This window comes from Cebidichthys violaceus, unplaced genomic scaffold (genome assembly GCF_023349555.1).
Source record: "Cebidichthys violaceus isolate CVI_PGR_0920_01 unplaced genomic scaffold, fCebVio1.0.p SCAF_15, whole genome shotgun sequence".
Taxonomy (NCBI): Eukaryota; Metazoa; Chordata; class Actinopteri; order Perciformes; family Stichaeidae; genus Cebidichthys; species Cebidichthys violaceus.
In genome coordinates this window covers 10462132-10478203 of record NW_027176318.1, presented here as the reverse complement: position 1 = coordinate 10478203, position 16072 = coordinate 10462132, and the positions used below count along the sequence as shown (strand labels likewise).

Below are 16072 nucleotides of genomic sequence, written 5' to 3'. Positions count from 1 at the left end.
TTTCTACAGTAAACACATAAACTTAAGTTCAGGGAAATGCTCGGCTTTGGCTCGCTGCTTTTGATTCTTTGTAATTGATTTTCCATTGTTTTTGTGTGGTTCAGTTGAGGAATCGTCACTTTAAATAACACTTTATCAAAAGATTCCAGATTTAGGTCAGCAAGTTTGAAAGTGTAATCCCTTATTAGCTTTAAAAATCATAAATCAACTCTAAAGTTAGTGGACAAAAGCCCTGTTCTGACCAGAGATCTAATATCTCATATTAGCAGAAAAAAAAAAATCAATGACTTTGAATGAAATATCAAACATCATGCTATGTCACAAACGGCTTTGTAGCGGTGGGGAAATGAAAGATTACTGAAGCACTGACTAACTGGCACGCGCCTCCAAAAGAAAACCAATACTTCTGCCGGGCCAGACATTTGGGGCAGACTCGTGGCAACAAAGGACATCAAACAAGTCATTTATATTCATATCACCACCTCTCATTTTAATTTTGGCTGCTTGTCGATGGATGGGATTTTCAGGGCACATATATCATTGGTTTGGCAGCTGTCTGGAGACGGGGCATTTCATTTTTAACTCCCATTTAAAGTGTGCTGGGAAGCAGGTCTTTCATTTTATCAGGCTGAAAAACAAAACGTGTTGCGTCTTAGATGTCGAATTACATCCCTTCAACTCTTTACATATGGCTTAAAGAAGTTGAAGCTGGGTTGGCAGAGAGCAGGTGATGCGATGATGCACAGTGCGTTGGCACCTCGACTACTTCCAGTGTCCGGGGTACCAGAGGCCTTCGGGTGGATGGGGAGCTGGCCAGACATTTAATCAATATCTGGAGCTGAGACACGCATCAGCTGTTGGTTGCTCCTCAACCCCTCAACACTGCCTCTGAGTTCAACACAGAATAACGTTACAGAATTTCAAAAAATAAAAGAATAGTTTTCTCTTTTCAATTCTATTTTGTGTGCTGTTGTGTTTTGCACCACATGACCATCACACTTCTGTGACATCTATAAAATGTCTGACTGTCACTCAAACTGACTTCACGGCTCCACATCGTTTGCTTCTCATTAACTCCCACCCTACCTGTTTTGAGACAAGGGCACATTTATTACCTTTGTGCAATGGTATGCATAACATATTCATAATTAAACTGCTCACACTAATTCACTTTCCATCTAATTAAAGCATTCTGGGACACAGGAGAGAATGGCCTTTAAATGGGAGTCAATTACCACTTTATGATGTTAGGGCTCCTCTCATCAACTGTCAAAAGAGCTCCTTTTAATGGCCACAAAACACTAAGAACTCCCTTGGTAACAAAACGCCATCCATCACATTCTTTGGACGGGAAACTGGCAGCTGCTGAGAATGGATATAATCTAGTATGTTAATACAACAGCTCACTGCGAGGAACAGTGAGTGTAATACATTTCTGCAGCTCAGCGGTCAGCAAGATGGGCCCAGATCTGAAGAGCATTCATTCTCACTGACGCTCGGTGATCAAAGGCCGCGTGTTTTCAGAGACGAGACGTGAGACCCATCGGCCTGAAGGACGGGAATATTTAAGAGCCTCCCTCTCTGGTTGATTTCCTCCTCCTCCCTCTTTGTTCGTCAAAGGTAAAAGAGAAAAGCAAAATATTCCAAAACAGACATTTTCGTACCGATTTATACATAACAAATACCTGCGCTTGATAGGGATGCCGCAAGCAGTCAGGCCTCAGCTTGCAGGCCATCCAATTTACTGTTCACAAAGCCAAACCGCAGACTTTGATCTAGTGTGCCCATTAAAGTGATGTGTTGTTGCCTTCTGGATCCTAACTAGAACACCTCACAACCTCCCTTTGGTATCAGGATGCTTGTTCTTCCTGGACTGTACAAAAAGAGAAACACAATTATTTCCCACAGTGAGTCAGTGCAGGACATACCACTGGGTCAAGACTCGTCTCTAGTTACCTGGGCAGAGTTTCTCTCTGTCTCCCATACAGTACACTCAAACAGAGGCTGCTGTTACACCTTGCAATTCATCGCCACAAAGACTCAAAGCACGCCTTTGTTCCTGAGCTCTGGGAGAAAATGTCAGCAAGTAAGCACTGGCAGGGAGGCAGAAACACCTGGCACAAACTGAACCACATTTACTAGAATCACTTGTTGACTCTTGGTGGGTTTAGTTTTGTTTTGCTCAGTCGAGCATGTTTGATCGTGTCCGAAGAAGGAGAAAGAAGCGCTAAACAAGACAGCGATGACAACGTGCTGCAAGTGCAAACTCCCATTATGAATGAGCTGCCAACTGGCCTCCTGTTTACAGCTCCGGGATGAGCTCCGGCGCCCAGTTAGGAGGTGGACAGCTGGACCAAGCCTGTCCAAAACTGCATACTCCAAACTCCAAATCACCCTGACCTCTAAAAAACCTTTGCTTGCTTCTGGGAAGAGTCCTTTATCCTCTCATTCTTGGCAGCCCTGATTCCTGAAGGGGTCAAGTGATAAACAGCAAAGCCGAGCTAGGGAGCCTTACAGATGTATTACAAAAACTGTGTTGAGTCTTCATGACTCACTCGATGGGCTGAATTCGCCAAAAAACAAGTCGCAGAACAATGTTGAGCTTTTTCTTTCCAGCGCTCAGTGACAGATGACCAACTTTAACTCCCTGAGACTGCAGAGTCCATTTCAGTTGCTGTAGCATTAGTGTTGCAAGACATCAACATTCAAGCCAGCAAAAAGTCCCTCTAAGTGTACATACAGAACACTATGTTCACCTGAAAGGCAACAATAACCAGTTTAAACATCCTCAAGATGTGTTCTGTCCGTATGAATTATAGATATAAGGTGGCAAACAGAGTCATCAAAGTCACAATCTATTCTCAGCCTGCTTACGCAGAAACACACTTGTGGCTGTAAATCTTTTCATTCCCACCCAAAATCCGTCACAGAGTTGCACCATGAGGAGCCGTTTGCCGCGGGGCGTGCTTGTTCTTTGTCAGGATGAGTTTGGTCGGGGAAAAGAAACTCCTGGACAGGGAACGATGAGACATTTTCCGGGCAGAGCAACAAAGGCAGCGCTGTTGGACCTATAGCAAGGAAAACACATCAACGTCTGCGAAGGGTTTGCTTGGCACAGCTCAAAAACACTGTTTGAACACACTCAAGTGAGCGCAGCATTAGCGGGCTAATCGTGGTACCAGAGGCGCAATAATATTACTTGAGGCCCTGGGGCGACGGACATTTAAAGGCCCTTACATTCCTTCACAGTATGTCATGGCAACCTTAATGGAATGGACAACAACAAATATTAAATCCTAGTCAGTAAACACAGTATGAAACTCATCATTATAAGACAATATGTTAGCAATAAATCAAGATAAACGCCAGCTTAATGAGACAAGTAGAGGCAACTTGTCAAACATCTCTGGCAATAAAACGGTAAATTTCCGAAAGCGATTTGGGGACCCTCCCCCAAGAAAGGTTGACCTAAAACTATCCAATTTCATCATTTTGGACCATAATTATATAAAATCCCCAAAGAGCATAAAAGCAAAACTTGCTATTGTTAATTATTTCATTAATTACTTATATTACAGCTTTCGTTTGAACAATACATTTTTCTGTCAATGTTTGCCTTGTAAAATCATATTCTGTTGGCTAAATCAATAGAGCAGTTTAAAAGAATGTAAATGATGTTTTATTTGTTCTGACCTTTAGACCGGGAGGTACCAGCTCCAGACCTCATCAGCCAAACCCTGATGAACCTTGAAACGTATCAAGCTCGTGTCTATAGTGAGACCCCTGGTAGTCCGTGCATTAGGGCGGCATAGCATTTCACACCGGGAGAAGCAACAACAGCATGTTGTAAAACCATAATTGATGGGCTCATTAAGTGAGCATGCTGTGAACATGATAAACAGACCAATAAACTGATTGATGGGGTCAAGTTAAGGGCGCAGGTTACATGTAATTGCACTCACTGAAATAAATGAAAGTGTTTTGCATTTTGCGGACTCTATCTATCAAAAAATAAAAAACACGAGGAAATCAGTCACAGGTACAGTAGTCTTGCATAGCCAGACAGACATCTCCACAGCGTCAGCGCTAAAGAAACGTGTCCGACTCGTTCTGCTATAAGAGGTAGAAACGCTCTGGCTTCTTTTGCTTTTCTTTAAACCAATCACAATCTCTTTGGCAGCGCTAATCACAGGATGAAGCGACAGTAACCAAAACAGATAGGGGACGGGGAGGAAACGCCCGCTGAAATGGGCGGCCAGCAGCAGACATCAGTCAGACTACAAGTACGGCGATAAAAGTTTCACAATTGCCGTAACCCCTCCTTTGTCACCGTTGCTACGCCTGTCAAACTTTCCATTATCGTGCATTTTACAATGATTAATGACGGCAAAGTGATTTACCGTTCCAAATTTGTGGTCAATTTTATTTTATTTTTCGTTAAACAATGTGGGTCAAAGTTTTTCCTTTTTCCGATGCGAGGGTCAAAGGGCAGAGGATGTTGCGTGCTGTACACAATGTAAAGTAGTGATTTGTGTTATTGGGCTTTACAAATAAATTTAACAGAATCTGGTCGTTGATTTTAGACAGAGAAAGACAGAAGCAGCTTCTAGTTTGTCGCCGGTAACCTTAGATTTCGCCAGCTGATATGAAACTACCGCAAGTTAGCTAATTCAGCTAAAGCTAGCTCCATTAAAAACACTGTTTGTCTTTGTATAACCTGTAACCTCACAAAATAAGTCCAACCAAACACTTTGGATCTTGTGTTTTTGGTTTTTGGAAAGGATAAAAAAAAACACCAAACTCATATGGAGCATCTCTGTTACCGAAGCCCCATGTACAAGCTTACTGTTACCAAACCAGGAGGGGATTAGTGAACAGTCACTTCCAAATTTCAAAGTGAAATACCGGCACAGATGCCAAAACAATACTTACTCAAGAACGCAATTTGCAAGAAACCCTGCCAAAGCCAGGTTTTGTTTTAACAAAATAAGATGTTTACACCAGACCTTTATATCTGATGAGAGAATAAGGAAACAATTCTAAGAATCTGACCAAACCTTCAGTGCCAAATATCAGACTGGACTCAAAAAGTACTGAGGTTTGAAACGCAGCCCTAACAACAACAACAACAACAACACACTGATCCTGCCCTTGGTTTATTCACTAGCTGCTGTCCGAAATTCAAACATGTATAAGTGTAAAATCAAGAAAACAACAGAGAAAGAAAGAGTACGGGGACTGACACTCACAGATACAGAGTGTGAGAGAGAAAACTTTCACACACAGTTGCACATATAGGCAAAAGCATGTAGCAGCATGCCGTAAACCCTGTGACTGACACTTGCTATTGTGGGACAAAGCCAAGCCGGCGCTCCTGCTGGGCTCAGGATATGAAGCCCGCTTCGGGGTGGGGGTGACAGGCTCCTCTGGCACCTTATCTTCTTTCAGCATGACCGGACGGCCTGAAACACCACGCTCTCTCCTCTCCTTCATGATAGCCATGCATGTAGCACTTTGTTCCCCCTTTGGAGAGCCGCCTCTTTCAACTCCCCTCGTGCGAGCGCATCAAATCTTTGGTTTGCTTTTCATCATTTCGGTGCAGGCGCCGCCTGGATAAGCAGCAGGCAGCGTATGTCATTTTCACATATGCAGAAGCAGTTTTTTGTTGTTTGGATGCACAGCTATACCTGCGGGGGTTTGTGGGTAGTAGGGCTGGGCAACATAGAGACCAAATACCTTGATGTCAATATTGCTATGATATTGTAGGATTGACTATTTATGCTGAGAACATTTACACAATGAGATTTTTTCGATGAATAATCACCAGTAATGTGGATATAATGACTAAGAAAGGCCGGGTAATCATTTTAAAATGATAATTAATCATCTTTCAATGGAATCCTATCGAGATTTATGCAAAAATCTGCTTATTTTGCACCAAATGTCCTAGTTAAATGAAAAAATATTTGTATTATTATTTCATATAGACTTATATATTGATATATATCGTTATCGAGATATGAAAGAACCGTTATCGCGACGGGAGATTGTGGCCATATCGCCCCTTTTACTAAGTGGGTAAAGACAAATAATAGAACATTCTGGTAAGTTCTGAAAATGACATAATTTTACTGTAATGCAGCCTTTAAAATTAGACACTTTTGCCATATTACGATATCTAAAATCTAGTTTTCTTAAATATTTGTGAAAGAAAACTCCTTGTTGTTCTGTTACACCTTTTTTCACTTCTTACCATGGAACCCCAAAATGCCTCTCCAACAGGTTCACTGTGTATGAAGCATGAAATCATCCCCCATCTGTGTTTCACAGCCAACAGGGACTCCTGTTACAGGCCATGCAGCTGACTGCCATCCAGCCAGCCATTTCATACAATATGTTCTCCATAAAATCCAGCGCTGTGAACTTCAGGTTACAGTCGTCAAATACCAGGCACTTACTGTGCATCTAGGTTACACTGGAGGAGCCAGGTTTTAGCCTAGGCCTTCTGTGATCTAACGAGACACTCAGAAGATCCTGAATCAAACTCAGCCGCAGTAAAAACATTTACTCGTAGTTCAGCTGTGCAGCAGCGTACGGTCAAATCAAGACAAAGATGAAAGCATGTGACTGGTATTAACAAGGACCGGATTAGAGGACTTCAAAGGAAAAATCCACCAAAAAAAAGCTCCACATTGTTACGATCAACGATCATGATGTGTTCCATTCAGTTACAATCTAGTTAAATAGGAGAAGGTAAAGAGAATGTTAACGGCACACTTTGACGTCGGCCCCTTTCTCTTCATGGATGCTTTACTTTGCACCAACTGTCATACAGAAAGAAGTCCATCGGTTGATCAACGGGTAAGTTTGCATCCAAATTTAGAGCAAACTTTAATAAAATTTCAAGAGAATCAGCAAAAGAAAATGCACATGAATGCACGTTTCCAAGCTCGCTTAAGTCACATGCGTCATGCACTTCATTATTTCACCTTTTCATATTCAGTTTTGACCAACTTTTCCACCTATATGTCCATTTTTACAGCTTTTTTACTCGTGCAAATTGAAAATGTGTATAGAAACAAGAACTCTTGACAGACCAGCTATTGTGGAAATATTTCTTGAATTCTCCGATAAACATGCCATCGTTTTATATTTCAAACATTTTCCTGTATCTCTTTACTGCAACAAACTCAGGGACGGCCTATCTCTAAATGTTTGGAACACCACTTTTTTGCTGGCGTTCCTGGTTTATCTTTCTATTTATGTGCCCTCACCGTCATAGTAAATAAACAAACACAACAGAAAGAACATACTTCAACACTGCGTACGGCAAAATGATGCTGATTGATTGTGACAGGAAATAGCTAACAGATGCAGAAAGCAAAAAGAAAGTACACCAACACAAAAACACTCCTGGATCTTCAGAAAATATAACAGGAAAGGAAAACCCCTCTCTTAGATGCTCTTACACTCTCATTTCTTTATCCTAATATAATGACCTATGCTGCTAATCATTACTCACTATTAATTGGAGTGTAATATTTATATAATGCAGCTGTAATTCATATGAAGGTGCTCAGCAAAGAGGGAGAATTGCCTTTATTCTAAGCATCCTCCCTCTTCTCGTTATCTCCCCAAACTGTCCCCTCCAGGCAAAAGAAAAGCCAACTCCTCCCCCACAAAATAAAATCCATTTCACTCATTTCACCCCTCACTTGACGTTCTAGCGTCTCGTACACGGCAGCATCCCTCAGCGGAGTCAACAGGAGGAGCAGATAACAGCCTGGCTGTGGTCTACTGGCTGCTTTGCAACCATCTGTGGAAAAATAGGGATGTTTATCATGAATGGAAAATGCCTGTCATCTCTCACTGAACCGCCGACATTCAGATCTGGAGGGCTTCCTAACAAGGCCGCTGCTCCTGCCTCCGACCTTTTCAAACTTGCTTGATTTGACAAGATCCATAATTTCGCAGCTCTGAATAAGCTAAATAAATAAACCGAATAGAAAAGGGGAGCGAGTGCAGACAACTCTGGCAGAGCTCTGCAGCAATCGGGGGAAGTGAAGGGGCTTTTTGAACCACATGAAAGACAATGAGAAGCAGCTAAAGAGGAGCTTAACTGCGCTGGGTTTCATTAACTAGTGGCCTCTTTGCTCTTTGTCTCTGAGCCTATAGAACTCTGTGTGCCGCTCCGGCCCTCTCAAGCCGTCAAACTGAGCTTCTTCCAGGAGTAAAAAAAAAAAAGGGGCAGGGAGCTCAGAGGGCCAGGCGTGACCAATGCAGGAGCCTGGTGGTGCTGATGCATGCTGGTACGGGGGTCGACCCTGCCTCCGCGCTGTATGGCGCGGCCCACTGTGTCTGCATACGGGGCAGCACATAAACCCCAGCCGCCGCCACCGCCCCTCCTTGTCTGTCACCCCCTCATACCACCCCACCCCCGTCATCCATTCATGGCAGATCCTTTCAGCAGGTCATTCAGAGGGCCAATAAAGAGGCTAGCTCATTCTGTCCGTTCTGAAATGTGCAATGTCAGAAAGAGGGAGAGATGGGGGGGTGGGAGGGAGGGGCAGATTCCAAGAAGGCTTACAATCTCTTCACTAAAGTAGACCGAGCCGGACCTTTTGTTCTCCACGGACAGTTTGTGTCGGGAATCGCTCCTGAAGCATGACAAAGAGAGGAGAGCATTCGTCATGAAAAGAGGTTTGATATCAAGTCTGAATCCTTCTTCACATCCCCTCATCGAATCGCTTTAGGTTGTTTGTTTGGTGGGAAATGAACTCATCACTTAGAGTAAAAAATATGTACTGTATAAGTGCGGCATTATACCTTAACCACTGGCATTCTTCTGAGGTCCCGGTCCTGACTCAGCTCTCCTTTGGCTACCATTGGAACAGACTCTCTGGTGTTGGGGTTAAGTTCATGCCTAATTTCCTCTGCATGGTTCGGCTCAACTCAACTCACTTTTGGTACCAGTACTTTTCTCTATTTCGTTTTCCACTGCGGATAGTCCCCCCCCCCCCCCCCCCCGAGAAACTGCCGTGACATCATCGTCCACACAATGCTGACTGAATCGTTCCATCGACGAGCAAACCGATGAACGTCTGTCCTCATGGTCGCTGTAGAGCGCTGCAGTGATTACGTGTTTCTGTTAGCATCGCATTGGTTCCTTGCAAAAATAAGGCAATGGGATTTTTCCATTTGTTTTGGATTATTGCAGCAAATAAGCAAACAAACAATTATGATACTTTTAACGTTTTGTTCAGATAATCTTCACAAATTAACTTTTATGAAGCTTAAGTGCAATCGTCAGAAGTCAAAAGCTAACGTTAGCCTATAAAGGAACTACACTGTGGTCGCATGACTTCACATCACCACCAACTAAATTCTTTTTCAGGCATCTAACCAAAGATCCATTAAAAAAAAAACACTTTGAGGCAAGGGAACAGGAAGTGAAACTCATTTCCTGGTTTGAAGGACTCATTCCTGAAGCACTCCGTGTCGGCGGTAGCTTGGCTTGTCACGATCCGAACATCCTGCCGATCGCTGCGACACGTTTAACTCTCAAGAGAGAAGAGAAGTACTACTGCTGCTGCTACATCATCATCAGCTCAGTGCAAATGATTTAATCCATAATTGTGGAGGCAGGCTGATGAAGTATGATGTGAACATACACTGCAACAAGGAAAAACTGGGACACATGGGGAATGTTCTGTTTAAAACTGTTTGTCTCACACATCTGATGTACATATAAGTCACCAAATATACTTGTATCATACACGTCATCAAACGCCACCTCGTGTTTTATTGATCCACTAACCTTTCTACCTCAGCCAAGCACTAAAAACTATTTAGACTTCCCAAGATCTCTACTTGTTTATGTGCTAATTGGAAGGTGGCTGGAAAAGAACATAATGTCGCCGAGTTCACTTCATCGGCTCCATTGCAGACACCTGTAGTGTCAGAGTGAGGCAACGGGGACCAACTAAAAACACATCGTGAATAAAAGATTTGAGAAGGGATTTGTTGGCTGGGGGAGTTTAAGGAATTAAGGCATTTCAACAGACTTGACACTGGATTCCAAATGGTATCTGAGCCTCTTTGTCATGACGGTCAAGCTTCAGAGCCAGTCTGCATGTTTCTCTGCAGCTTGCACTCCTGTGTGAGAGCGTGTACGACTGCAGAGGTGGCTGCCGGCAGCGTGATGGATGAGGGAGATGGAAACGTCCATATCGCCGCCCGTGGGCGGATTAACCCTCCACCGACCGCAGAAACACAACTCTGAGCATCCACAGCAAATTAAATTCCACACACAACCGCAATCTTAGCACATTAACAGCCCTCAGCGCAGGCTTTTAAAAGAGACCGCAACGTTACACGAGGCCAGACTTTCTCTCTCTCACGCTCTCTCCCTCTTTCATTCTCCCATCGCACATGCAGACACACTCCAGACTCCAGCGAAACATCTCTCTTTTCCACTCCGAGAGAAGCACTGGAGTGCAAATTAACCCCCGCAAAAGCAGCCAGTGGTGAGAGTATCACTGGGTGAGCATCACAGAGCCACAGACTGTGATATTATTTCAATAAAATGAAAGAAAACGATGCACTAAGCTCACAGGATGCTGTGTAATTTTACCCAGATGTGCTTCACAGCTCATCCAACTAATACATGCAAGGAGTGCAACCAGTCTTTTCACATCTCAGGCTCAGCTGGAGCTGCCGGGACCAGGGTAGGAAAGCTTTCGGTACCTTATTATTTTACCTCCAGGGAGTGGAGGAGTCTACCTGCACTTTATTAATAAAAGCCTATCTAAGGAAGGACAGGGGGCTGCTCCTTACAGCTGACTCGAGGTCAGTCCACGACAAGGGAACCACCTCGCCCGGATGTCTAAAAATACTGTCCTACATACTAAATGTGTGCGGCTCGAGCAGGAGACGAAGCACTCTGAGAGGAAAATGCTCTTTTTGGTTAATGGATGTTGATGTTTTCCTCAATCTGCAGCCTCTAAAACAAGCCTCATTCTAAAAACGCATACAAGCCGTTGTTTCTCTAAACCAAAGCACTGATGTGAAATGAGTGCAGCAGCAGCAGATTGATTGAATTTATAAATAAGAATGAGCACGGCTGCGTTATTAAACTAACAAAAAGTGTGTGCGAGCGGCCACACACACGGCCGATAGCATCTCTCCCAAACTGAGCCGTGCATTCCAGTAACTCTGCGGTCTGCACTCGCACACACGGGCTTAATTTACAGTCACTGTCAGCAGCCGAACATTTCTCTAACCACTATCTGATATGTGATGAAAATCCACTGCCAGCAATAAAAGCTCTGGGAAACAAGAGCTCGCCTGTGTGAACAGGACCAACGTTGGCATGAACTTATTCCATCGTCTGTCAGAGGGCGAGCTGTGTGCGTGTGTGTGTGTGTGTGTGTGTGTGTGTGTGTGTGTGTGTGTGAGAGAGAGAGAGAGAGAGAGTGATGGACTAGATTTGAGATTAGTGGACTTTAGGTGCACACACTGTGGCTTTACAGTAGGGATATTGTTCACACGGGAGTCCTCGTCCCCCACTGGATAATCAAGGACATCAAGATGGACAGAGCGTGCCGGTATCCAGCGTTTCCTCTGCAGGACGTCTACAGAGAAAGCACCTGCACCGTGCAACGGTTACTGATCTCAAATCTGCAAACAAAGTTGCAGAGGGTTGTTCCGGGTAATACCAAAGAGAAGAACAAAAAAACAAAAAAAATCGCACTTATCAATAAGCCAGAATACACAAAAAGACATTTCCAGAGGCAGTTTGAGATTGCCCTACCCTGCACTGATTGCTTTGACTGCATGACAACAATATAGAGTAATTAGCTCACCCTGAGGGCAAATCAATGTGCAAAGAAGGAAAGGCAATTAATTCAAACGTGTAGTAGTTGTGGAAATATGATAATTAGACAATAAAGTCTTTGATCTAGACAGAAGAAGGAAGATAGTAGGTCATGACGTCCCCCTTGCTCCTAAAAATAAGATCATTAAAGAGAAACCGCCTTCGGGATCTTCTCTTATTTTGCATACACACATTATAATATGATACATGGAGGTTTACTGCAACTACAACAAATGGAATTGAGCATTACGCAAAGTAGTTCGCGCTCCAAAAGCAACGCACCCTCCACCTGTGTCTGATAGTTCTCTGCTGCATGTTCTGCAGACGCGTTTTGACTTCAGCTTGAGGAAACGGACCCTGACACTCAGGTCCCGTTCATGTGTAAAGGTGCGTGCTCTTACCGTCACTCGCTGGGATCTCGGCTCGGGCATCCCCCAAACACTGCAAAACTAAAACAACTCCCACGAGAAGGTCGACCGTCTTCACACGCGCCATATCCAAGTTCCGCCGCAGATTGCTCTCCGTCTTCCTCGTGCACCGACACCGCTTCCCCCGCGGACTCCGCAACTCTCGTGCCTCTCCTGCTGCTTTTAAAACGGAAACCTGCCTGCGCTGCACTGAGCTGTTTTTTTTGTTTTTTTTGTTCCAGCGTGTGCCACACTGCGCGCTCCTGGAGAGTGTAAACGCGCTCGTCCTAACAGGTCTCCACCTCCAAATTAAAGGAAAAATAAAACAGCAGATGAAGAAAAAACAAAGTTCCCCACTTAAATGTTCCTCCCAGTCCGACACACTGGTCTCATCCCACTGGCCAGAGGTGCAGTGTGTGTGTGTGCGTGTGTGCGTGTGTGTGTGTGTGTGTGTGTGTGTGTTGTGGGCTAACGCGCTCCTGGAGAAGACAGTGCGCTCCTCCGTCATCAGCTCCTCGGAGCCAATGGCTTCTTCTTTTTCTTCTGTGTGTGTGTGTGTGTGTGTGTGTGTGTGTGTGTTGTGCAGAAGAAGCTGAGGAGACAAAGCGTTTCTCCAGCTGCCGGGGAGACGGTGGAGACGGTGCCCGAGGATGTGAGCCGCACCGTGTCTGACAAGCAGCGGTTGAGTGATGTGCGAAGACGCGTTCAGGAGCTGCTGCTGTAGGCCTCCTGTTCGCCAGCAGACAAAAGATGTTGAACACGCTGGACTCATTTCTCAAGAGGGCTTTGTTTTTATTAAGCATGAAGGCTTTATTAAAAGATATGCGAGACGTTTAGAGAGGTTTTATGTTGGCTGCTTCAGGTCAGATTTCTGTTATTAGGCTATTTTACTTTTATTTCAGTGCCACTCTGCCCCACATATGCTTGTTTTTGTGGTCCATCTGTCCGTCTATCCTTCCTCACCTTCACTGTAACGATCAGGTGATTGAACTGTGAGGGCGCCCTCTTCAGGTGCAAGTCGGATGATAATATAAGCTATTAACCCTTCTGTTTTGTTGACCCTTGACCCCACTGCTGTATGTGTGTGAGCATTATTATAATACAAAATCAGCCAAATCGTTTCCTTTGAATATTTTTCCTTTGCACTTGTGAAACTCAATAACTGGAAAAGTATTGAGGTGGTAACCATTTCCATTTTGAACCCTAACCCCAACTTGATGAGCACAAAGCCTTATTACACATAAGCTCATGTTATGATATATATGCTACACGTTCCTTTTGTTTGACAAAAACATAATCTTTTATAAACAAAGAATTGTACAGTACCTTGATGTTTGGGGTCCGCTGTGTCCCAGAGAGGTCCGACTTCCTGTGAGATCTCTTAAAAATCCAGAAACAGAAATCAGAAAACACTAATCACAATAATGGCACTTCTGAAAACCCTTTGTATTTAACCATGTTTACAGGAAACAGCAGAGGAGTTTCCTTCAGCAGACTAAAACATGTCCAAGTCAGTTTTAAATCATGAAAAAAGAATGAAGAACAAAGCTGATAAAACAATTTAAGTTTGTTCTTTGAGCTGTTAAAGAGGGTTTGGGGGTCTCCAGGACCCAGAACAGACCATAAGGGTTAATAGATGGATGGGAATTTAGAAAAAACTCACATTTCATTTGCTCCTCGTTCCCTTCGTCGGTTGTGCTCGTTCACTTTTCTCGGGAGCAGCCAGACATTGAAGAGGGAGAGCTCGGAGACCTCTCCTGTGAGCGAACTTTTTTACTTTTTCTCCTCATTGCTCAGTTCAGGAAGTGTAACTTGGACCACATGCTTGCTCTAATTAAGACACTCGCTGTGGGAATTCAGGAGCTGAACCACAAGTCATGGAAAAGCTTGTGCATAAAGGACCACTTTTATAATTTACTTGGCTGCATATTGAACATTTAGAGTTTTTTGTGCTTAATGGATTTTCAAACTTTTTTTAGAGGTTAAAAAGGTAATAAAAGTCATCAGAATCCAAACGTGAGAGGGCACAAATATTCTGACAGCACACCATTTAGCTCCCAAATTATTAGCTATTATGTCGCTATTTTAATTAGCTATTCCCTTGACTATCTCCTCTGGCCCCTTTGTCCCATTATCGTTACAGGCGACTGCCAACTTAGTGGCTGCAGCAGTGATTTGTTCTTGCCCAAAATTAATATAGTTGCTGCTTTGTGTCAGTGACGGTGCAACATCACCCGCAGAAGAGCTAAAACAAAAAGTACTCCGTGGCAACATAATACTTCCTGTTTTAGAAATACATTCAAATCTGTATTTTTTTTGCCACTATTTTTGTTTTTTTATACTCCTTGAACACTGATGTTTGTCCCGTGTTGACAGTCTGTGGACATACAGACACACTATTCAATTAGAAAATGTAAAAGTGCACATTGCATGTACAGTCTCTAAGTTATATAATGACATATTTCTCTACTAAATGTATTACCAATGAAGTGATCCTGAACACTCTTAATGACGTTTTTTGTCTGAGCACTTCAATCTTTAGGGACGAAATGATGAAAACTCGTAGAGGAAACGAGTGACATGCTTTTTCTTCCAATTCCCTTTAAAATAGCTAAAATAGTGTCACATCCACTTTCTCACATTAATCTTGAAATCACTCTCAGCGGGAAGCGAGCGACGCACACCCAAGAGGGAGGTATATCAAAACAGATAGACATCAAAATATGCTGCCTAGTGATGTATTTCCATCATAAAGGGAGATTGTTTTTGACAAATGCAGCGCGGCTATTTAAACCGTAAAGCATCTTTCAATCAGCTCACGCAGTCCAGTACCAGGCTGGGATTTAGTCCTGAAGAGTCCTCTATCCACACACTTCTGCTCCCCTTTACTCCCTCCCCCACATATCCGTCTCTTTCTCTGCAACTCTTAAATCATCACAGTGGACTCAGCCACAGCTCTCCATGCAGTCTGCCGCTCTAATCACCTTGTTCCACAACTACAGCAAAAAAGAAGCCAAGCTAGTCCTCAGCTGACCACTCTCTCTCAGCTCTTTAAGCCTCCTCTTCCTCAGACTCCTCCTGACTCAGGATCGGTCACCGATGCCGTGAACTGTTGCTTGGCTGGAGACCATCAAGACGTCCGTGACGAAATTACTGAACCGAGTTGGGAGCGACATTAAAGGGAACGTAGATCGAAGTGCAACATTTTATTTTTCAAAGAGTGCTTATGTGTAGATTTTGGTCCCACTTGTTGAGTTGGGAGGCCGCATGTCACCGCAGCATTTATGACGCTTAATAAACAGAACAGAGTGAAGTCACAAACTTAAAAAAGACGTTGAGGAGAACAAGCTCAGCTGTTTCCATCTTTCCATTTTAAAACTGCAGATTATTAGCTTTTCCGTTTCACAGAGGTATTAACACGACCTGAAAGCACACAATCGTTCAGCTTTGCTTCGAGTAGAAGCTTGAAAAAGGTCAGCTTTCTTCCCTTAATGGTCCGAGGTTTTCTACTTATTCACACTTTGAACTTCGGTATCACATCCTTCCAATCATTTCCTTTAGTTCTGCCTGTGATCCATGAACCAACTGGTTGTTGGATGGTGCTCCTAATGCTCTTAAAGGTCAGAACTAGTGCTTCCACATGGCTCTCAACATGGCGGCTAGCAGCTAACAGCGCTAACACACTCAGAGGGAGAGAGTGACTTTATTCTCTACTCAGGTGGACATTACTCCACTCTACATACAGCTGTTTGCTGCTATATTAACGCTCTGAATAGTGTAGTGAATCATT

General features: G+C 43.6%; 1 protein-coding gene across 1 annotated transcript in view; it reads right to left on the bottom strand.

Moving 5' to 3' along the window:
- plxdc2b (plexin domain containing 2b) overlaps positions 1 to 12715 on the bottom strand; it is an 81978-nt gene extending 69263 nt beyond the window's left edge. Inside the window, exon 1 of the mRNA XM_068709940.1 lies at positions 12277 to 12715. Within this exon, the coding sequence (XP_068566041.1) occupies positions 12277 to 12370 (94 nt within the window). The 5' untranslated portion in view covers positions 12371 to 12715. The remainder of the gene's footprint in view (positions 1 to 12276) is intronic.
- Positions 12716 to 16072: the final 3357 nt, after the last annotated feature.